This window comes from Emys orbicularis, chromosome 9 (assembly GCF_028017835.1).
Source record: "Emys orbicularis isolate rEmyOrb1 chromosome 9, rEmyOrb1.hap1, whole genome shotgun sequence".
Taxonomy (NCBI): Eukaryota; Metazoa; Chordata; order Testudines; family Emydidae; genus Emys; species Emys orbicularis.
Window position 1 is genome coordinate 58,663,804 of NC_088691.1, and position 24,704 is coordinate 58,688,507.

A 24,704-nucleotide genomic window follows, 5' to 3' on the forward strand; every position below is an offset into this window, starting at 1 on the left:
ATCTTAAAAAAACCAGCATTTTTGAAATTTAGGTATGTGCAAGTATGTGTTCTCTGTAATTAAGATCTCATTTCACACCCCCCCCCCCAGCAAAATACACATGTCTCCATTCATAACTGAGTACTTGCAGGGTAGTACTAGACCTCTACCTGATGCAGGTCCATGCGGGAGTGATGCTATTCTCTCTCTCGGCTTGGCTTGTTTCATGTACAGAAAAGGATTTTCATGTGCTGTTTACAAGTTACATTGATTAAGGAATGTACTGCACATGGGAAGGGGTGACAAGCTTCCATCTGTGTGTACGTGTGTGATTCTACATGGAATTTGGTTGGCTTTTATTTGGCTTTTGGAACTTCTTTGTGAAGCAGAAGCTGGAGATGTTTGTGCATGAATTCACTAACTATTGTTACTATGGTAAAGTGGCGTACATGTGCGACACCAGTGCAATGTATCAAAACCATTGTGCTAAGTATATATTCTAGGCCACAGTCAATTTGCTTTAATGTTTCTCATCCTCTGCTGTCTTTCTTCTTTTATTTTTATTCTGCTCCATTTTCTTGACAGTGGTTGCCATTTGAGTCTAAGCAGCTGCCCCTGTGGCTAGATCATACCCTAATAGCTTAGCATGCAATCAACCTTGCCACTACTATCCTTACTTTAGCAAAACAAAAATAACCCCCCCATTACCCTCCCCCACAAAAAAGAAGGGAAACAAAGGGAAACCTTGATTAAAAAAATTATCTATATACATGTGTGTGTTTGTATATCTGTCTTTATACTCAGGGGAAAAACAGATTAATAAAAGATCCTACCTCTGCCATCTGTTTCTGAATTTGGGAGGATAAGAAACATTACATTGTATTTGGCCTCAAAAGTGGGTGGCTGAATTTGTGCATTTTTAAATCTGAGTTTTAATGTTGACCCTTTTTTATTTTTTAGGTATTTATTTATTTTTTTAAGAATCTCATTGGTCTTGTAAGAAACAGTAAAAAGACCCATTGTTTAAAGAAGAATGATACCTTCTGTTTTACAGACTTGCTTTTAAATAAAAGATTTGTTGGGGGTGATTTTGTATTTTTACTTCCATGATCTTTTAACAGGAAACCCTAGAATCCCATTCAGTATAAAAGTCTGCCTAGGCTACCATTTCTCTATAATATGGCTCATGTAGTCCTCAGTGGGCAAGCGTCCTTGCTCTTCTGTCTCTTCCTTGGGAAGTGCCTCGTTGGACCGGTGAAGAAGCCTCTCTTCCCGATTCTTTATCCTTTGCTCCATCCTCTCCAGCTGCCGCTTGTACTGGTAGCGCTGTTGGAAAAGGTCCTTTGCATAGTCATAGAGCTGCATGTCCAAGTCATTGAGCTCCTCAATCCTCCGTATGGTGTTGTTATCCACCTCCACTCCGCCTGCCCTTGTACTGTTGTACTGCATGAAGGGCCTGATGAATTTCAGATTAAAAGTTCTCTCAAACAGGTATTGAGTCTTCCTCTGGAACTCTGTCAAGCCAAAAAAGGCCATGTCTCTAAGGTTCTTCTTTGCGCTCTCTAGCAGGATCTGTGCTCGCTTGTTCTCAGGGATAAAAGACATGTTGTAGCAGCCCACCAAGCTCAAGTCAGCCAACATCCTCACTTGGCGGTTGTTTGCCAAGTTATACGGGCAATCCATGAACTCCTGCAGCGTGCATCCTGACCAGTCTGTGCCTTCATAGCATGATGGCAGCTCTTCAGGGGTTGGTGTCCGACCATCACACATATGCAAGGAAGTTTTCCAGGTAGCTCCTCGTTGGACATGCCTCCATTCACTGAGGTAACGGGACACAGGGTCTCTCAGCAGCGTGATGTAGTAAAATTTTCTACAAGAAGAAGAAAAAAAATATTCAGCATGTGACAAACTGTTATGTGGTAAGCTGGGATTTATGGCACAGAACAGCAACAGTCAGTGTCTCAGCATTCATTTAATTTACCTCTCACAGATTCTTTTCTTCCTCGAATCTGTACTGCTAAGCAATCTGAGTGATACCAGGACTATGTTCTCCTCATAACTCGTCTTTTCCATTTTAGTCACACCAAGTCAGAACTCTCTCTCTCTCTCTCGGGGATATCACTTTCCAGCAACAGACTGCAATGTCAGAACAAATCATCAAGATTCAACTGATCTACCAGCCTCATAGACCAACTTTGGCTTTAGGGTCTGACTGGCCTTTCACACTAACACGCACCTCCAGGGTCAGCCAAGACTCACTCTGTAGCACTGGCCAATAACTGATTTATTTATAAACTACCCAATCACTATCACCGCACCGATCTATTGAGTAGACCACCTAGCACTTTGTTTATCTCACTGCTGAACTGAAACACAGAAGTCTGCATTGAGAAATGGAGCAGCAACACTTTTTTTTAAAATGGGAAATCAGGAAGAAAAAACTCTCTGTAGAAACAGATAAGCAGAGAGAGTGAGATTCTACCCCCAGCACCTGCTAGCTCCCATTTCTGTTGATCCATACAAATGAAAACGAAACATGAGAAAAATTCTGATATGCAAGTGGGATGGGTACAAAGGCAAGGCAGTCAAGAACAACATACATAGAGATAGAATATATTTTCAAAGCTCCGAGTGTAGTGGAGTGTATTAAAATGCAAATGGCACCTTAAACTGTACGTCTGATACCCTATGGTGTGCAAAGAGTCACTGCAGCCTCAGTTCATGGTGTGTGTGGCTACCCAAATGTTCTTCATCTCTCATAATAAGGGTAGCCAATTACCAGTTCCAACTGGAGCCTGACCGCAAGGCCCACTGGAGTTCTTTCACTGAATTCAGTGGGCACTGGATCAGACCTTTGGTGTGAAAGGCTTCTAGCTGCTAAAGTAGGCAGGGTATTAGATCCACCGAGGTGCCCCAGGCTTATCCGGCTGTGTGATGTCATCTCCAGGTAGGAGCACAAGGAGCTTTACTGGAATAACACGAGACACGGGATACTTTGTATCTTGTCCTTCAAGAAGGATGTAGTGTGAGGACAGGAGCAGAATTCTTTTCTTGCTAAACAAGTGTCTGTGGAATGCTGCTACGGCTTGCTGCATTACTGGGATGGCTAGATAGATATAAATGTGACGGACATTAAGCAGGTTATGAGGGCACTGCCCTGTTTTTAGAGAAAATAAAAATGCAAAGTAAAAAATTCTGTCTTGGCTAAAGTTAGCGCACACTCATACTTTCCCAACGCCCTCAATATTATGCTTCCTAATGGTCACGCACATTGCTGTATGAGATGGAGCAATTTAAATTAAAGAAAATGCATCAAAGACCTTGCCCAGGAAATCTAATTGGGAAAAAAAAACATTCTTTACACTTTCCTATTAATTCTCTAAGAGCCACATCTAAAGCCCACAACAGTGAGTCAGAGTCTATCAACTTCAGTGGGTGTTGGATCAGGCCCCAATTACTCTTTCACTTTCTGTTTTTGTGACCTCAGCTGGTAAGAAAGTCTGCAATTCATGGGAGGTTTTCAATCTCACCCCGCTCCAGAATAATTGCATTGTCTAATAGAGAAACATTGGGGGGGGGGGGAGGGGGAGGGGGGAGGAAGGGGGAGAAGGAACCTCCCTTAAGTTTCTTTCTCTTCCTTTTACATTGCAACCCATAACAATGATTCATCTCCCCTGACTGGGATGCAGCTATGGTTTATATAAGCAGTGCTAAGAAACCTGTAACAGATGGGGATAAAATATGACAGTGGAAAGACCAGGAAAGCCCCAATGGATGGCAGATGTTCAAGTGACAGACCCGGACACTAAACACAGCTCACATTTTTTGACGTGTGAACTATAGTGGACTTTTTATTTATTTTTTTAATTTAGTCCCATGGAATCCAAAGGGCATTTTTCATGAAGTAGTTATAAAACTGTATCTTATGCGGATAATGGTAGCACTTAGAAGCTTCAATCAAGTTCTGGGTCTCATTGTGCTAGGTACCATACAAATACATAGGAAGATATAGTCCCTGCTCTGAAGAGCTTATAATCTAAGGCTAGGTCTACACTACCCGCCTGAATCGGCGGGTAGAAAATCGATCTCTCGGGGATCGAATTATCGCGTCTCGTCGGGACGCGACAATCGATCCCTGAATCGACGCTCTTACTCCACCAGCGGAGGTGGGAGTAAGCGCCGTCGACTGGGAGCCGCGGAGGTCAATTTTGCCGCCGTCCTCACAGCGGGGTAAGTCGGCTCCGATACGTCGAATTCAGCTACGTTATTCGCGTAGCTGAATTTGCGTATCTTAAATCGACCCCTCCCCCCCGTAGTGAAGACCTGCCCTAAGTAAGCAAGGGTGGGGAAAAAGGAAGTATTAGTATGCCCATTTTACATATGGAGAAGTGTGGCCCAGAGAGATTAAGTGACTTGGGCAAAGTCACACAGGAAGTCTATGGCAGAGCTAGGAACTGAATCTGAATATCCTGAGCCACTGTCCAGTGCCTTAACCACAAGACCATCTACTGGCCGACTTCTTAACTGCAGAGATAAAATGTACCTAGTATACGAAGAAAAACTAAGATTCCAGATGATTCCCCATATAATGTCTTGAAATGCCAACGTTCCATTAAAACCGAGAAAACCAGCACTTCAGCATTACTATGCTACATCCTGGTATCGTGCAAAAGCTGCAGTAGGGCACAGAAGTGAAAGGATTAAAAAGCAATATCCCCTTCTCCCCAGGATGACTGCAAAAGCTATTTTAATGGAGGGGGAGTATTAGCAAATATTTTACAATGTGTGGTCTCTCGCTAAGATTCCAGCAATGGGTGGCATCGTGGGTATGGTGGGCACAGGAGACCGATGATACTGGAAGATTTGGAGGGCTCACTTTCCAGCACAGCAGAAGATTGAAGTAGCAACCACTTCTCCTCAAAAGATAGAAACTGATCTGCTGGTGAGGAAGGAGGATGCACATCTGGGGACTGGAATACCAGCAGCAGGACTAGGTATTTGGTGATGCATTCAGAAACTATGCTGAGCTAAGGACAAAGTCTTAGAAGCGGCGAGGCCACCAAAGGGAGCTTGAAAAAAAGCCACACAGGGTACAGAGAGACAATGAGAATTATAAGGAAAGACCAATATTTTCAAATATGAATGCTGATATTAAGGCACCTACATCAACATCATATCACCTAAATAAGCTGCTTGCCTTGCAAACGGGCTGAAGGTCTGCATTTCCCATTGGCTTCAATGGGAGTTGTAGGTGCTCAGCTACTCTGGAAATTAGGTATTAATATATGAACATAGGTGCCTATGTTTTGACACACAACAGTTTGAAAACTGACTGTGTGCCTGAAGTTATGCTCCCAAATCCATATTTAAACATTGAAACAAGTGGTCTGATTTTCAGAGGCACAGAGAATCCTCCACTCTCAAGAAATCAATGGAAGGACATTAAGTTGATGGGAGCTGCTGGGTGTACAAGCAACTCTGAAAGGCAGGTCACCACTATGTAGGTCAGGGGGTCCCAAACTTGGTTCACGGCTTGTTCAGGGTAAGCCCCTGGCGGGTCGCGAGACACTTTGTTTACCTGAGCGTCCTCAGGTACAGCCGCTCGCAGCTCCCAGTGGCCACGGTTCGCTGTTCCCTGCCAATGGGAGCTGCGGGAAGCGGTGCTCTGTGGCTGGGAACGGCGAACCACGGCCACTGGGAGCGGCCATGCCTGTGGACACTCAGGTAAACAAAGTGTCTCGCAGCCTGCCAGGGGATTACCCTGAACAAGCCGTGAACCAAGTTTGGGAACCCCTGATCTAGGTGAATAATGATGGATTTAGGGGCCTAACTTTAGGCACCCAAGTGTGAACATTTTAATCCAAGATTTTCAAATTCTCCAAACAGAAGTTTTAGAGTTATGCCTAACTTCAAAGAAAAGTTAGCCATAGAGCAAGCCTCATCTTTTAGCAACAGTAGGCAGAGGTATTTTTATTAACATAGCAACAATGTATAAGAAAGTCCGAAGCCTAGAATTTTTCTTCCGTGTGATTAAAAACACAGGCATTGCCACTTGTCAGCAGCAGTTTGAAATTTATGAAGAAACACTTGATTAGTGAACTTCTCTTTTATCATCAGATAAAATAAACCCATACCATACATGCACCTGTGAATGCCCCTTCCTTTCAGCAGGGTGCCCTATGCAGCTACTTAATTCAAATATGCCTAAAGACTGCACTGCTCACTTCAGAATTGTGGTCTTCTTCTAACCCAGATAGTCCTATTCAACACTGCCTCATAAAAAACCCCATCTCATTTTGGTGATGCCATGCCAGGTTTCGCTGACCTTCCTGGAGTTAACAGCTCCAGCAAAAAAAATGGAAGCCATATTTGGTAAGGTAGTTCGTTTCCCTCCCCCCCATGTCAGAGGCAGATAAGGCAAAATCACAGTCCCTATTCTTGGGGGCTCCCCTTCTATGCACCTCCTTGGGGGCACAGGACCCCAAAGAGGGCAAAAAGAGGCTGAGCCCTGGTTGCCTCTCTCCCTTCCCCTCCATCCCTTTCCACCCAGTCCTGAGCTACAATCCAGCCTCAGTCCCGCCCAGGGGCATTGCAACTTCAACACCACCTCTTACACTGATCTGTGTGCAAGCTGGATTATCTAGCCCTGAGGAAAGAGGTTTGAAAAAAATGAAAATAACCTGAATTTTCATGGTTTTGGTAAAACAACCAAGTTTTATAACTGCAATTTGAGAAAACAAAGAATCATCATTACACCAGAGGAAGGTTAACTCATTGTACTGAGCTCAGAAAACCTGGGTTCAACTCTTGGTTCTGCTGCAGGCTTCCTATCTGCCCTCAGGCAAGTCAGTCTCTCTGTGCCTCAGTTCGCCATCTGCAAGGTGGGAACAATGCTTCCTTTGTCCATCTTGTCTATTTATCTTGTGGGCTAGGACTGTCTCTGACCATGGGTATGTGCAGCCTCCTAGCACAAAGGGGCCCTGATCTTGGATGGGGCCTCTACGTGCTGCTATAGCAGAAATAAGAGTTAAATAATTCCTTGGGCCAATCTTGTCGAGAAACCCCTTGTGCCATTAATGGGAAGTGAAAACCTTTGTCTTATAAACGACACTTTCCTGCCTCACTCTTGCTATCTACCAGCCAACACGACTCTTAGTGACAGAGTAATAGCTTTTGTGTATGGCACTTGTTCTCTCTATTCATTTTATTTACATTTATTCCCTGCCCCCTTTGATACAGACCTCTTGCTTCCCACTGCTGGTCATTAAAATGTGCTGGAAGTTTCTAATCTTATTTCAGTGAAGCATTTATGTTGACCTTCTTCAGTACAATCCCCTCTTTGCTGTTGAGATTAACCACTTCCCCCATCTAGCTGAAAACGGCACTTTATTATTTTTTTCTGCTGTTTCTCACTTAACATTCAAGAGTCCTCACAGGAAAATGGTCTTGTGCTAAACCCACAAAACTACTGCAAGCCCTTCTTGTTTCCTTTGGTGGCCCTCAGCCAGGTAAACACCAGGCCTAGCTGCTTCCACTCATAAGTGCTTCATCTTGCCTGCCAGAGAAGGGGGAGGAAAAGGAAGCTGCAGGGGTCTACTTCAGCTGTATAACCTCAATCTGTCAGGGCAACATGCCTTAGGGCTACAATTTCTCCCTTGAAGCAAAACAAAACAGGCTCCAGCCCCCCTGTGTTCTTGATGAACTAACTGAACTGAACAGGGAGCCTGCCGGCTTAGAAGACTGAGAATGCTTTGCTTGGTTTAAATGAAATGCTAGTACAGTGTGGAACATGTGGCGGGGGAGAAGGCAGCTACGTAAGCGAAGCCCGTGTGTTGTGTGTATCCTCACTTTAGTTAAAAGACTTTTATGGTGGTTCCTCAATCCATAATGTTTGTCAGTTCTTGCTGTAAACGGCCTATGTGAGCCTGCCTCCCATCTGTCAAACGAAAAGGAGACTGGGCTTGGAGCTTACAGAACAAATTTGTTTGCACTGCTGTTTATCCTGCAAAAAGAAGTGTTTGTTTATAAAAAAAGAAAGAAAAACTCTTGTTCCATACAGCAACCATTTAAACTCTCACCTCACAGAGGCAATTAAGGGAATTACTGTGTAAGTATTACTTTTCGTTTGCCAAGGTTGCCTCTCTAAAACAGAATGGCTCCTAATGAGCAGTTCAGGCAATGAGGTTACTGGACTGCGTGGTGGTTCTCTGGTGATCCCTGAGCCGGGAATGAGGTAGCAAGCAATTTAAATGGAGTTGAATGGAGTTGAATATCTAAGTGCTTTATACATTTATTATGAAGTGATACTAGAGGTAACTTTTAAAAAATAATGATTTAAGTTGTATTCTGCTCCTCCCCCTAGAGCCATAATGGAACTGTCTCTTGTTGTGGAAAGCATTTAACTGGAGAATGCTCTCTGTTTAGCCAATTAAAGCACTTGATTCAATGAAAGTTCCTGAGTGCTTTACAATTTATTTAATATCATGAAATGGAATCTCTACCCATCTATTTTAGGGCTCTCTCCAGCTCCACATTGTTCAATTTCTATTTTTCTTCTACAATCAGCCCTCTTACATAACAACATACTTTCTCTGGTAGAGACTGTAATTTAATATATGTATAATGATCACTTCCTTTGGTAGCAAATAGGTCTAATTTTCCTCAGTCTATTTCCTCTCATATGGTGTTCATTTAAACTTCCTGCATTTCACACACAATAACCTCCTCGAGCCCTTTTAAAGTCATAGTCAAAAAGAAAAACAAACAAACAAAAACAAACAACCCCTCCTATGTTTAAATAAAAATTGTGACACATCTACCAAAGCCAGGAAATTCAGTATTAAGGCCAATACTCTGTCCTCATCTCATGCAAATACATACTTATAGCTTTATTATTTTTTCAGTAGACCACAATATCTAGATATCAAGCCAATGCATGCTGTGATACCTGCATTCATTTTGCATAGCTGGATTTCTTTTGCCTGTTGGCCTGCGCTCTTGGGACCTTAATTTTAAAAAAGGTAGAATTCTTTGTGATGCAACCTACTCAGTACCGTCATGTCCACTCTTCTGAGCTTACAGGTCACTGACTCAATGATGCTTGCTAGCATCCCATTACATACTGTACACTAATCCAGCAGATACACTGGTCCATTGATTTGGTGCTTATGTGTGCACCTGATCTAATGCTCTTAGGAACATTTCAGTTTTGGGGAAGCTGGAATGGTGAAAATAATGCTCTCATAATATAGTAATTAAAAAAAAATTCCTGTCAAAATAACAAGAAATTGGACTATTATGGAATAATCACCTGAGTAAAATCAGGTTCACAAGTATGCTTTTTAAAATTAGAGACATTTCATAGTTTTATAAATACAAAATGGTGACATAAAGCAGGTAGAATCCATCCCCCTAGTTTCAAACTAACTTCCCACCCGTAAAGAGTTGAAAAATCACCTTCTGGAGCTGGGTTTTACCATCAAAAGGGGTGACTCAAAAAGAATCACAAACTCCAGCCTTGGCTTGGCTGCTCCAAAGACTCCTTTCCCTAGGACCTGTCTATCCCAGATCATAGCTGCTCCTGCCATAAAACTTCTCTTACCTCTGGTCCATTCAGAGCAGAGTCTAATGAGCCAGACCTGCCCCAATGAGAAATTAACCTGCTAACAGAGGGACAATAAAAGGATTCTGTCACAGTGACTTTTTTCCAGTGTAATGGTTAAACAGAATTTAAAAACAAGCTGATTTTTTGTAAATGTTTTAAAAAGTGAATTTTAGAGTCTGTGAATGGCCCAGATCTGCCAGCCCTGGAGACAGAGATTCTATTTAGTCACAGAACAGATTTAGCATAGACAGTTGCATCAGGTCCCTTGTCTGGATTTGTACTCTTCTAGAAGGCAACAGGTTGAGCACTGTAGTTCCTGAAAATGGATTGGCTGTACAGTTGGCAGAGTATACGTATATCTGGATCCTGGGGCTGTGACCTTGCATAGATGCCACCACTCGGCACACATTTTAATTGCTATGGACATGTAAAAACTGAGTGAAGGAACAGAGTTAAAAATGGAAGAGCTGACTCAACTTTAACGAGAGCAGCAAGTGTAACAGCATTATCTTAACAGATAGTAAAGGCTGAAATACAATAGCACTGGGTTTTAGGGCAGAAATTGATCTTATATTATTTGGGTCTGATGTTTGGGATTTTTAAACAACTGTAGTTGCTTATTACAGTGAGTATCCATGACTTGTATTTTCTTATTTTACAACAAATTAAAATCTGTTATCTAATACCACAGATGTTTCAGTTACCTATGACTCTGTAATAACCAGAAATATTTAACACTGGGCTGAACGAGAATTTATCTCTGGCTAACCACAGAAACCACAAAAGGAAGGGCATACACCTTCAGCTGTTTTTTTCTGTTTATTTCACAAAGTCTGAGGTATGATCAATGCATCATGGCCCTTACTGACTCAGCACTTCATTGTAACATGAGAAGTCACTTTGGAATGCCAGGTAGGTAGGTAGGTGTGTGTGTGTGTGTGTGTGTGTGTGTGTGTGTGTGTGTGTGACAAGGCTTCCTCTTTCAAATATTGCAGAAAGGATACCAGATACTGAGAGCACGAGGAAGGAGGCAAAAAAGCATCCACAATTTAGTGTTTTTTTTTTTTTTTTAAACAAGGAAGGAAGGAAAGAAGGAAAGAAAGAATACATTATTTTGTAAAAAGCATTTTTTCATCCGTCTCAGCTACCCATGAACCCACACAAATTGCTCCAAATTGACTCCTCCTGTGATGTCCGCATGAGAAAGGACACACAGGCACCTCGCCACAGTTTAAAATAGGTCAGGCTGGTTCAAAGAAGACTGTAATGGCTATGGCGAGAACTCAACACAAACCAAACCAACAGAAACCTCCATGTGACTTTGTACAGATCTAGAGAGGGCCAACTGCCATAAGTATTCAGTTCCAACCAAAGTGAGGGAGAGGGTCGCAGTAACTTGGAATAATCAAATGTTGAATTTTGAATCTGGCAGTAGGAAAAATGTGCATCTGAGCATGATACATTCCTTGTATCTGCATATACAGTTGTTACATTATCATAACTGCTCAGAGTGAGCGATCCTATTGCAAGCTGATCTGCAAAGGAAAAAAACATTGGGTTGTGCCTCTTTTTGCTCATCTAACATGTATAATAAAGAAAGCCTGGAATTCTGCCTTTGCTCATGTGTCTGTCCCCACTTTGCTCTCTCTTCCTCCTCCTCACTCCCGTCTTTCACGTGCTCTCCCCCGATAGGTCCCTACCCAGGGGCCTGCACAAGGGGGGACTAGCAGGGGCACTGGGCTCCTCAATATTAATCTAAAAATATGTATTTCTGGTCCAGGCCTGGCCCCAGCCCCTGCTCCAGCCCCTGGCGGCTGCTCTAATGTGCCCCCCCAAAAGTAGTCACATTTAAATTCCCGCGTACGGCCCTGTCCTTACCTCACCCTCTGCAGTATTAAAGGTGTGTGTTGGGGAGGCTGATGGTGCTGCAGGCCAACAGTCTCTACTTCTCTCTCAGATTAAACTGAAGGTACCCAATTCTACACTTCCTCCTTCCTGTTCAGCAGCACTCATAAGGGCTGAAGAATTGCAGTGTAGGAGCTGGAGTGAGCCCGGAAACAGGTGGCTGGAACATGGGCTTCTACTGGAGGGGAGGGAGAACATATCTAGCCAGTCTTGACATCCAGGAGGCATTGCACCCTTCAGGGTTGTGGGGCAAAAGTGAGACTCCTTCAAAAGGCAGAACATCTGATAACACTGCAGAATATTACTCTAGTTGGAGCATCCTGAATACAGGAATGGCTGGATATTAATTCCTCCTAAGCTATCAGGAATGGAAGCTTGAAAAGTAATTTCCACTATATATGAAGTAAGAATACAGCTTTACCTAGGATTTCAATGCCTATACTTCAATGGAGTATTAATGAGCTCTTGTAGGTAATATACTGTCCTACATACATCTCTAGTTTCGATTTGCTAAGAGTATACTAATATCTATCTATCTATCTATTTGATGTTCTCACTATCCTAGCATTGTATGACTATTTTATAACTCAGTTAGTACAATTCAATTAATTTATCTACACCAAATAGACATGGATAGGTGGTTTAAAAAAAACAAAAATATTTTGAAAATGTGAATTCAATTGCTATGAAAGCACAGGAGTTCCTTTTGCATGATCTATCTAAAAGGAGTTCATTTCAAAAACACACATGAGTTGTTATGAACCTTAGGAGTGAATTGCAAGTTCATTTGTCAAAGTGACAGATGTGATCAGAATTGGCAAAAGACAAGTGCGCACGCACGCACGCACACACACACAAAGGGGGGGGGGGGAGAGGGCATTTCAAAACCCTCTGGAGCTTCAGAACCCACTAAAAGCTAATGTTACCCGTAATGTTTCTGAGCAAGTGCTTATCATAACCCTTCACTGTCACACACTTAGGAAATGGTGTCTTCTACTCAAGCTAGGCACCAAAGATGAGGGCAAGTTAAAAATCAAATACCCAACTGCATTCTTTTTATTACATTTCGGAGGTCTCAAGAAGTTTGATGTGATCTCTGAATGACTATAGTAAACTAGCTGATCAATAGCACATCTGAATGTTGACAGATTGCAAGAGAAAGTTTCATCACCAGAAGAATCTCATCTATTTGGGCATAGGACAGATTGTGGGAATGTGGGAATTCTTTTTCCATTCTTTGCATTCTTCAGCTTTTATTATACCCTCCCTATCATAAGATGGGAAATTTCAGGGGGGAAAATGTTTACATTCTCTGAAAAAATATTTTCACTGCCTTCACTTAAGTGGCTGTATAAACAGAGGCTTTCATTTTTGTCAATTTTAGCACTATAAAAAGTGACGGTATTAACATTTTTACAAACAAATGACAGCCCTGCTAGTTCTAAACCAGCATGACCAGGGGTTTACCAGGCTTGTGTATATATATTTTTTCTATATTAGACTTATTTAAAAAATAAATCAACCCCCGAAGAGCACTGTATGGCTTGGATGACTGGTAATGAGCCACAGAGCTTTTCAACCTCTGTGACAGCGATTTGAATTCACACTGGATTGGTAGTGGATGAAAGTAGTTACCATCTGTACAGTGGCATCCTGTATATGGAATCTGTTGAGGATCTCATTTCTAGTGCCTAGGAGGCAAGTGTCCATATACAGAAAATGCCATTGCAAGCTGCAGTCCCTGCAGAAGGGCTGAACTACTCTCTTCTCCTCTCCATCAGGACAGAGTCACACTGGAAGGGTACTGCAGGGAAATCTGCACTGTCAACCATGCTATATCCGTTCTAAAGAACAACAACTTTAGGGCTCCAGCTTCCAGGGCTGTCAAGCCAGATCTAGATACATTTAAACATATAAATACACATTGGACAAATAAAATTAACCCTCTGTGTGCCGAAACAGTCTTTTGCATTTAATACTGGAACATTTCAGAAAGAAGAGCTGCAAACAGAAGAACAGAAACAAGAGTTTTGGAGGACGTGTGAGAGGCTTTCCTTATAAGTTCAGCTCTACATGTGATTTTAAGATGACCTGAGATGGAACAATGCCTGCAACAGATGTGCCATGTTTCCTTTCCTGTGCATGAAGTGCAAGTTGGTGGCTGTGCTGGAAGAAAAGATTCTTGGATTGGAGGGCTAGGTAGAGACAATACTGAGAATCAGAGAAGCTCCCAGACTGCCTGATTCAGAAAACACCAATACCTCTGACTCAAGAAAGAAAAGAGCTGTCCGCCAAGGAGTCAGAGAGAGAGAGAGAAATCAGAAAGGAGGCCTGGCAGTTTGTAACTACCAGAAAGAAGAGGTCACAGTGGCATTCTTCACAGCTGAAGATACATAAGGATGGGCAGGCTGCGGCCATCAGAGAGAAGAGGATGAATTCTTGATATCTATAAGTTTCCAAATGAGACCAGGTCCTCAATGCGGAAACTGTGGAAGATACCCCTCAAAATCCAGCTAGTTCAAGGGAATGGAGAGATGTACAGGCATGGATGGCAGCTTGGCCAAACTTGTAAGAAAAGCAAGCTTGCCCACAAAGAGTGTTCCTACCATCCAGGGAGGACAGATGATCCTTACTGGGGATTCAATACTCAGAAAACTAGAAAGAACATTCTGCAAGGAACAAGTGGACAATAGGATGGTCTGCTGTCTTTCTGGAGCCAAGACACAAGACGTCACTCTAAGATTGTATAGGCTTCTGAAGTCAATGGGCAAGCATCCATAGGTGATCCTACATATCAGCACTGCATCGTGGGGTATCTTACAGATGATGTAGTCTCTTCATATGATAACAACACTCTTTCCATTCCATTAGTATCACAGAAGGATAATAATCAGCAGCTACTAGAGTCAGAAACTTTTAAATCAGCAGGTCCAGATAACTTACATCTAAGAGTTTTAAAAGAGTTGGCTGAGAATCTGGCCAGACCATTAATATAGATTTTCAAGAAATCTTGGAACACTGGGAAGTTCCGAAGATTGGAGAAAGCTAATGTTGTGCTAATATTTAAAGAGGATAAATGGGATGATCCGGGTAATTATAGGCCTATCAGTTTGACATTGATTGCTGGCAAGAAAATGGCACAACTGATACAGGACTCATTTAATAAAGAATTAAAGTAGAGTAATACAATTAATGTCAATCAATGTGGATTTATTGAAAATAAAATTAATAAAATTCTCAAATTAACTTGAAATATTTTTGATGAGATTACAAGTTTGGGTGATAAAAGTAATATCACTTAAGACTTAATATACTTAAGACTTCTGTATGGCTTTTGATTTGGTACCACACCACATTTTGATTAAAAAACTAGAAAGATATAAAATAAGCATGGGAAATTTTAAATGGATTAAAAGCTGGCTAAATGATAGGTCTCAAAATGTAATTGTAGATGGGGAATCATCACTGAACAGATGTGTTTCGAGTGGACTCCAACATGGATCTGTTCTTGGCCCCATGCTATTTAACATTATTTTAATGACCTGGAATAAAACAAAATAATCACAGATAAAGTTTGCAGATTACACAAAAATTGGGGGAGTGGTAAATAATGAAGAGGACAGGTCACTGATACAGAGCAAGGTAGTTCGCTTTGTGTGCAAGCAAACAATATGTGTTTTAATATGACTAAATGTAAATGTACACATCTAGGAACAAAAAACATAGGCCATACTTATACAATGGGGGAATCTATCCTGGGAAGCAGTGACTGAAAAAGATATGGGGGTCTTGGAGGACTGCTGGCTGAACATGAGCTCCCAGTGTGACACAGGGGAATCTCAGTTAGGAGTAGAGAGTTTATTTTGTCTCTGTATTTGGCACTGGTGCGACCATTTCTGGAATACTGCATCCAGTTCTGGTGTCCACAATTCAAAAAGGATGTTGAAAAATTGGAGAGGGTTCAGAGAAGAGCCAGGAGAATGATTAAAGGGTTAGAAAACTCAGCTTATAGTGATAGATTCAAGGAGTTCAGTCTATTTAGTTTAACAAAAATAATGTTAAGGGGTGAGACTTGATCGCAGTCTGTAACCATCTATTTGGGGAACAAATATTTAATAACAGGCTATTCAATATAGCAGAGAAAGATATAACACAATCCAATGGCTGGAAGCTGAAGCTAGACAAATTCAGACTGGATATAAGATGTACATTTTTAACAGTGAGAGTAATTAACCATTGGAACAATTTACCAAGGGTTGTGGTTGATTCTCCATCATTGGCAATTTTAAAATAAAAATTGGATGTTTTTGTAAAACATCTGCTCTAGGAATTATTTTGGGGAAGTTCTATGGCCTGTGTTACACAGCAGGTCAGACTAGATGACAGACGATCACAATGGTCCCTTCTGGCCTATGAGTCTATGAGAAGGATGCACATTCTAGAGTCTGACACAGAGAAGGCACATTAGCAGCAAGCTGAAATAATGCAAAAATGAAGAGGAAGCAGAAGCCATGCAATATGCAAAGGTATCTTGTCTAGATGAGTGACAAACAAAGCTGCTACACTGGAAATTCCATTCTCCTTTGAACTGCAAGTTAGCCCTTCTCTCTGAGTGACTTATGGATCACAGGCAGAGACACTCAAGGAATGTTTCTAGAGCAACAGTGCAATGGGTAAGAAAAGTTTCTGCATGAAGTGTTATGGATAAACCATGATGAAATATTTGGGTGGGAGGGAGAAAGAGGAAAGGGGGTAGTAAGATAGGCTGGAAGACTAGGCAATGCAGAGCTACCACTTAGGATAATTGTTCAGCAGTCTGCCTGTCAGAACTTGAAGGGATACAGTTTTTGTATCAGGAGCTTCAATGCAAATGCCTCAAATTTTTGCATCTTCTTAGAGTTGTTTGGAGACTGTTTCAACTCCCCTCTAAGTCAATGGGAGACTGTCTATTGATTTCAGTGAAAGCTGAATCGGGCTCTTAATCTCGGGGGGACAGGGACAATCAAGGAAGTTACCACCATATAAGAAAGAGCTCTAAGTAGGAAGAAAAATGCAAGGTGCTTCAAATCCAAATCCCATTCTCCCAGGTGACAGTGCTGGAAAAAAACTCGAGAAACAGAATCAAAATGCTGACACTGCTTTGAAAAATAAGAATAAAAAGCACCAAGCATCCATCACCCTCAATGGACTACAACTCCCAGCCAGACAGAGTAACACAAAACCAATGTATTCTCAATACAGAGACCACAATGAGCAGTGCAACCCATTCAGAGACCACATACAGTGCAATCTACTAGGAGAACCCAAACCCAAAGAGCTCAGCTGCACAACACCTGCAAGCAGCATTGGACTGCTAGTGAGACAGAACAACCCCAGATCGGCAATGCAATTTACAGTTGAACTAACTTCCCAAATGGTGCAAATTAAAGGCACCTATTAACAACAAGCAAGACACCTGGTCCCTCCTTCCCTCAGACAGATCCCTTGTCTAAATCAGTGCAGGGAGAGGTGCCTGCAATGTTGTTCACTTTTCTTGCACACAATGATGGTGTGGCCTAGGGAGAGGATCAGAGCACCTTCTTCTCAATTCATTAATGCTTGCCAGCTCGGGAGCAGCTGATGCCGACAAACGGACACCAGATAATCCCAAAGGAAGCAGAGCCACTAGTCAATCACTTTTACTTTTAAGATCACTTTGAGCTGCCACTGTCTAATACTGTTCCTCTAATTAATTGCACGGGAAAGCACTTAAACACCAGATCAAAAGAATCAACTGTACAGCTTGAACTAAATCCTGTCTGTGCAGCTACAACCTTGGAACTGGAACTGGATTGATTATTAGGTGTGCAAAATCCTGGGTACCAGTGGTTTAAAACAACAGACGGCTGTGTGATCCTTTCAATGGAGTGGGTGGCTGAAGTCGCCGGAATGGAATATACGTAAAAAACCTGTTTAGGAAAAGACCTTTCATCTAAGAAGAAAGGGAAGCCAGCACCTGGTGCTTTCGTGAAGGTCCTGACTGAGGGAAAGTCAGCCATGGCTGGGAAGAAAAATGACTGGTGAGAGACAGTATCTTGAACAAGCCTGGATCTTGCTATATTAAGTTTTAGACTTTTGAGTGTAACCCTTTTTAACTTTGTTCCTTTTCCTTAGCATCACTTAACCTATGTCCTGTTGTTAATACATTTATTTCCTTTTTACCACAAACCAACACAGTGCTAAGTTTAAAGGGAAGGTCTGTTTATGCCCAGTTAAGTTAATAAGCTGTGATGTGTTCTGTGTCTTTAGAGCAGAGGTGGGCAAACTATGGCCTGCGGGCCACATCCAGCCCGCGGGACCGTCCTGCCTGGCCCCTGAGCTCCCTTCCGGGGAGGCTAGCCCCCTGCTGTCCCGTCCCCCTGCAGCAACACCGTCGCGCGGGTAGTGCAGCTGGCTCCAGCTGGGCGGCGGTGATGCGAGCTTCTGCCGCTCTGAGCGGCATGGTGTGTGTGTGTGTGGGTGTTGGATAAGGGGTAGGGGTCACAGGGGAGCACTTAGGGGACAGGGAGCAGTTGGATGGGGCAGAGGTTCTGGGGAGGGCGGTCAGGGGACTGGGAACGGGGGGGTTGGATAGGCGTGGGAGTCCCGGGGGCCTGTCAGGGGGCGGGGGTGTGGATAGGGGGCGGGGCAGTCAGGGGACAGGGAGCAGGGGGTGTTGAAAGGGGGTGGGGTCCCGGGGGGCAGTATCCTGGGGGGCAGTTGGGGTGGGGGTCCCAGGAGGGGGCGGTCAGGGGACAAGGAGCAGGGGGGGTTGGATGGGTTGGGAGTTCTGAGGGGGGTCGTCAGGGGGTGGGAAGTGGGAGGGGGTGAGGGCCAGGCTGTTTGGGGAGGCACAGCCTTCCCTACCCGACCCTCCATACAGTTTTGCAACCCCGATGTGGCCCTCAGGCCAAAAAGTTTGCCCACCCCTGCTTTAGAGGAACAAACTAACCATATTATTTCTCTGAGCTGTCCAGGAGAGGGCAGGACAGTGCAGAGCATGCCGTTTTGGGGAAATTCGGGAATGGGGGTGTGTTGGAGGCATCCTGCAAGTAGAAGCCAGAGTGGAGCTGTGGGCAGGCTGCTGGGGTCAGGGTGTGACCTGCATGCTGGTAGGCCCAGGTTGTGAGCTACGACACCAAAGCTTTGTGAGGCACCCTAGGTTACGAGGCAGGCGGTGACACAACCACTCACTGGTCTGAATTGCACCCCAGAACATCACAGTGTCACTATTCATGGCAACAAAACTTGATCTTTACATCAATTTTTTTAAAATTCATTTTTATGTAGGGTTGAAATCGTCTCAAAATAATGATAAATAAAAATGACGGGAATGTAGAGGTCACCAGTTGGTGCAGCAAATCACTGTGTGCGTCTGTTTCACTTTCATGGTTTAGGATATTGTCAGCATGCCGTTGATTGATTTACAATTTAGTAATCCAGCCATCATCATCCATAATTCTACAATAAACCATACCACTTAATGTAGCTGTTACAGATGTTCAGAAGTTCCTTCCCTGTCTTTTAGGGAGTGATAGCTAGACAGCAGCTGTAGGCACCAGGATTAGTTGGGGAAAGAAATCTGTCTCCAGCACAATAAAACATCCCTATGTTGCCGTAACAATACCCTGTCTTAAAGACAGCTATGGTGTGCCCCTGTCCAAGTCTTTAATAGTAAGAAAATATTTTTCCTTGCAGTGGCAGGAGTAGGAAAATGGACAACTTCTGTCTAAAAGGTACTATTTCCTAGGATGAAGGAACACTCCCCTCCTCACCATTCCCAGGCCTTATATAAATGATCCATCAGTGAACATGAACTGTACAACATCTGATCCTACATCAGGACAGTATGAGGCACAACATTTACAGAGATGGTGAAAGTGTGCTTCACAATTTGTTCTTAAAACTGTAAATGGGATTGCTAGGCACACAGGAAGGACCGTGGATTGATTGCAGTCAGACTGTTAATTATTCTATTAGAGCAACTAATACCCATTTCTTTCTGAAAACACAACTGGAGACTTTATGGGCATCATTACTTATTTTTCACAAATTGCTGATGTGGAAACAGGTGGTCAATTCCTGGTTTCAACTTCTTTTGCTTTAGCCTGAAAACACCACAGCATGATTTGAATGGGAAATTAAGGTTTTAATTACTTTAAAAAAAAAAATATGGAGCACACGAGGTATAATTACTTTACAGCAAATAGGATTATTTCTGTCTGCCAACTTGGGGAGCCACAGTCCATTTCAAGCCGGCCAGCAGAAACTATCACAGTAACTAACTAGGTAACAAAAAACAATCATTCCAGTGAGTGAATCACCACATTGAGGGAACTGTCTAACATGACTGCTAAATTCATTAGCTACACAATTCTAGGAAAATTGGAATAAACCATTCTAAATCAGACAAGTGATCCATCTATCCCAGCACCTGACAGGGGCAGAACTCAATGCTTCAAAAGAAAGTGAAAGAAACCCTGCAGTAAGCACTTACAGGATACTAGCCCTTAGGAAGTTTCTTCCTCGGCTCACCTGAGGCAATCAACAATCAAATTCGCACTGGATTTGTGTGCCTCCATAGGACTTCTCGAAGAACCTGTGCTGGGTTGGATTCTGACCTTGTTTCTTTGTTGAAGAATTCTCTGCACCCATGCAGGATCCCTACATCCCTCGCCCATCTGTGAACACCCTGCATTGCTGCCACCATTTTTCCATGTGAAGATCGCATGGGATTTTCTTCTAAGATTGTCAATGCTGCTCCAGGAGGACTAGATTGAAGCTTAAAGCCTTGAGTGTGGGGTGGAGTGTAGTTGTGGTGCTCTGTGAGGAAACCCAGGGAGGGACTGTGAATGAAGGCGTCACAATTCTTCCCCTGTTCCGCATTGCTCCTGGAGTTGAAGCGGAAAATACTTTGCTACAGGCTTTTATCATAGACTATTGCCCCCTCATTCTGTCTCAGCTCCGCTGGGCAGCACATTTTGGAGAGGTGGCGCCTTGGCTCTGCCCACTCCTCACCACTGCTCTTCCTCCTGCACCTGTGACATGACGTGAGGAGAGGCTGCGTGTGTGTGTGTGTGTGTGTGTGTGTGTTGGAGGAACCGACTCCCCTGTGCAGACACATTAGTGTTAGTCACAATCCAGCCCTAAATCAGTCACAGGGATTGCTGTAGAGTAACACAAACCCTGTTTTCCCTGCCCGCACACATGCCCAAAAGGAATCTGGGAGATGGGATCTTTTACCTGAATATGGGTCTCTAAACGCTAGAACGCACATTTTTGAAGGGATGCGCGGAAATGAATTTGTTCGCTTCTTTGTGAATTTACATTTGATTCCCAGGCTGGCCAAACTGAACTCTCCTGCTCCACATCTGAAACCTCACAATCTTTCATATTAAGACTATAGGCTTTGCCCAGATCTCACCCATTTCAGCTGCATGAAGAAATCTACAAGACCAGGAAATACTGACTGCTGTTTAATATTACTCCACAATAGAGTTCTATAGAAAATCACCCAGAATCAGGTCTAGCAAGCTTTCAAATTGTGTGAAGGCGAAGGCCCCTTTACACAACTCTGCCAGCATAAAGGTTAAAATGGGAGTATGTTACATTTAAATCCATGTCAAGGTCCCTTTGCACTGCCAGAATGGTGCAAAGGGACCTGAATATAAATAAAACTCAGGCCCAATAGAATTTAATAGATGATCACCTCTTTTCTGCTGCGGTTTAGAACCACCCTACAGGATTCCATAGCAGGGATATATTATAGGCGTGTGGATAGTGTTGCCTATTTTCAAGGTTGCCCAACACTTTCCATTATAAGACCCTGTTTTCAGTTGCGTATACCTTTGCCAAAATTTAAATCTTTCAGTTTGCAATTTTCCATGCTGGGTTTCTGCTTCAGGCTCATCAACCTGTAACCCCTGACCTGATCTCGGAAGGGGCATATCTCTAATAAGTGTGTAAGTGCCACACCCAAAGGGTATGTTTCTGACTGACCTATCATCTCTATGCTACAAATGTTAAGAATGCTTATAGGAATTTAATAGAAGCTCTAATACAAGTAGAAGAAGCTAAAGACTAAGTATATTAGGCTTTGGTATAGGTATTAAGGTTTAAGAATTAGCATAAGGCCTAGCGAGACCTGGTTGTTAGCTTAAGTTGGCATAAGTGCTTGGCCTAAATTCATGAAATGTAGCAATATGTGCTTTGGAATAAACAAATAAACCACAAACGAATAAGTACACTGCAGAATTGCATAAATAAGTTGAAAATAACAGATTTTAGGTATGTTTTGCAACAAGGTAACCATGGAGCTAACCGCATTGATGTATCAAAACTACTGGGAAAATGATTGATGCAAATGATTGGCTTGTGTCAACGGTGGGAAATCTAATTATGGTAAACCAAAATACCACACATGAGCAAAGGGCTCAAACTTGGTCAGATATGGTCACAGACAAAGGTGGGTGGAATATAAAAGATGCGGTTATCCCACCTTTAGTTGGGACATTAGGGTGACAAGAAGGCAGAAGCCTGTATTGTCACATCCCTCTTAAGATGCTCTCCACTTTCTTTCTTTCTTTCTTTCTATCTTCACTTCTGAAAATCTCCGTAAATTAGTCAGCACAAATATATTGTGCAATTGCATTTATCTGTATGTTTCTTTTAATTTTAAGTAAGGTTTTAATTTCTTTATATGCGTATTTTCAAAGCCCTTTGTAACCACCTGGGTAAAGGACCTATGTTGTGTTAGTAATTTTGTGCAATTTGCACTTTAACTGAACGAAGTCTAATGCTGGATTTTTTTTTGAAAGTTTCAGCAAAAATGGTTCAGCTATTTCTGAGACTGGCTGAAATACATTGCTTTGCCCAGGTTAAAAAGAAATCTTCCAGTTGTTTCATTGAGAAGCTCCATGCTTTGGAGAAGAGACTTGAAATTTGGCAGGTAATTTCCCTGGTGCCAGTGATGTGCCTTTTGTTGTTTCTGTGACAAACTGCCCAAATTTGGCCAAGTTGTAAACTTTTGAAATATCTCAGTTTGTACAAACTGAGTAGAGACTTTGGCAGCTAAATTCTTCAGAGACTCCACTTGCCTGGAACATGCTTCAGACCTCAGCATCTGGGGATGATCGTGATTTCCCCCATCTCTCTGTAGCCTGTCTCTCCTGCATGCTCAATGTTCACCTTGCTGACACCCAATGCCCTGACAGGTGGGAACTAGGAGCAGCATACTCCCCACTACCTGCTGCAAGAGCTGAGCACTAAGCTGCAGGGGCAGGCCGGCACATCATTAGGCCTGGACCTTACTAGATGTTTCAGAGGCTCCCTAGGAACTATGTGCTATGACATGAAGCCCCACAATGCCTTGCATACAGGTGGCATGGAAGCTGTGAGATATCTTAGCTCCCTCTCTAGGATTTCTGGGGAGTTCCCTGATCCGGTGTAGATTATTCAGAGCTGTTGTAGCAGGGAAGGGCCACTACCACTGCCCTTTGGTGGGCAGGTCCATTCTGCTTTCTGGTACTGTAGTAATTCTTGGGACTGGGAGCTAAAGACTCAGGAAGGGACCAAATATCCTCCCTCCTTTGGGCCTCAGGAGCAGCGTTGCCATCCTCATGTGTTCAAGTGTCATGAGATTATTGAAAAATTATACTTGGTGAGTGTTTTTTCTTTGCCTTCTGGTTTCGGAGCCATTTCCCAAACTTCTCTCTCCAACCATGTGGGCTAGAAACTCACTTTTAAAAAAATGAAAGCTGAGATTCTCATGTTCTCACTTGCCTCCAGGAGTTGAGGCTTTAAGAAAAACACCATAAAACTTGAGACTTGTGATAAAATCATGGGAGTGGGCAACACACTGCAGGAGGCTGCAAGAGTGGGGAAGAGTCGTGTGCTGGACAACCGCTGATGAGAGAAAAAAAGGCATCAGTCAGCAAGGAGCCCAGAACCTGTTGGTGGTCAGCAATTGGGAAGGGAGAGCCAACTGGCTAGTTGCACAGCAGGGAGGAGATATTCCAATAGAATTTCCCTGCAGGGTGAACGAACACCTCTTTCTGGGTTCAGAACACACATGGGTCCTGGAAGTCTGACTCAGTTTGACGGAATTCAAGATTCAGTATTGCTGTGAACGTTTCACCGTGATTACCACGGAAAGCAGCTGCATGCCTGATGGGGTCTGCATGATTTAAAAAAATAACTTTGTAATCAATAAATGTCCTGGAAACAGATTAACCTTTTTTTTTTTTTTTTTTTTTTTAAATTATTATTAAAAACACACATTATGGTTTAACCTGCTGTTCAAATGGGAACTGTAGGTGCTTTGATACTTTGACTGAAAGATCATCTAGCTCCCCTGGATCTCCATTAAGTGCCTCTGAATCCTGTGCTTAAAAGTTAATTTTGCAATTCCACAAAGAAATTCCCCTCAGTGACTCACTGCAGACAGCCCTCTGCCTCCTCCAGAAAAAGTGCACAGGGAACTATTTTTCCTGCTTCTACAATGGTAGAAGCACACCAGTGTTACAGCATAAATTGAAAACCTAGCTCTTCCACACAGATACAATGAACAGTGCATGTAAAGTACAGATCTAAAATTGAAGCATTGGTCAGCGATGCTATTATTCACCAGACATCCACTAGAGGGCACTTTGTTTCTTTGAATTCTTGAAGCTGACAACACTGTAGCACTCAATACAGAGCAAGAGAGAGTAGAATCTCTCATTATTACAATACATTTACTTCACTTCTCATGGGATTTGCTATGTGTCTTACATATTAAGGTCACAAGTGGGATTTAATTTAATTGGATGCAGGGGAAAAAAAACAATTTTGAATGTCTCCATTTCCTCTCTTGGTCTCAGCTGCAGGATAGCAATGCAAGAGTGCCATCCGACAGAGATCAGCATGCAGACTCATCCGGAGTCACAGCACAGCTGGGAACCAACAGCACGCTTTGCTGACAAGACAAGGCACTGCAATCAAGACAAGAGCATCCTCCTAGGGTGATTCTCTGTGCATAGTCTCCTTTCCAGTATAACTTCTAGTACATGCCACTGTGATTCAAGTTATGTTAACATTTCCAGTTTAATGGGACACAGTCAGTGCTTGCTGAAACATAACATGCAAAATGCCTATTGTCCTGCAGTAAATATAGTATATAAATAATTAGAGCATGCTGATCCAAAAGTTCAGAGAGCTG

The 24,704-nt window shown here is 42.8% G+C and overlaps 1 protein-coding gene across 1 annotated transcript in view; it reads right to left on the reverse strand.

The window, feature by feature from the left end:
- Positions 1-630: 630 nt before the first annotated feature.
- The window catches only part of HS6ST1 (heparan sulfate 6-O-sulfotransferase 1), a 279,409-nt gene continuing 255,335 nt past the window's right edge, over positions 631-24,704 (reverse strand). Inside the window, exon 2 of the mRNA XM_065410925.1 lies at positions 631-1,849. Within this exon, the coding sequence (XP_065266997.1) occupies positions 1,141-1,849 (709 nt within the window). The 3' untranslated portion in view covers positions 631-1,140. The remainder of the gene's footprint in view (positions 1,850-24,704) is intronic.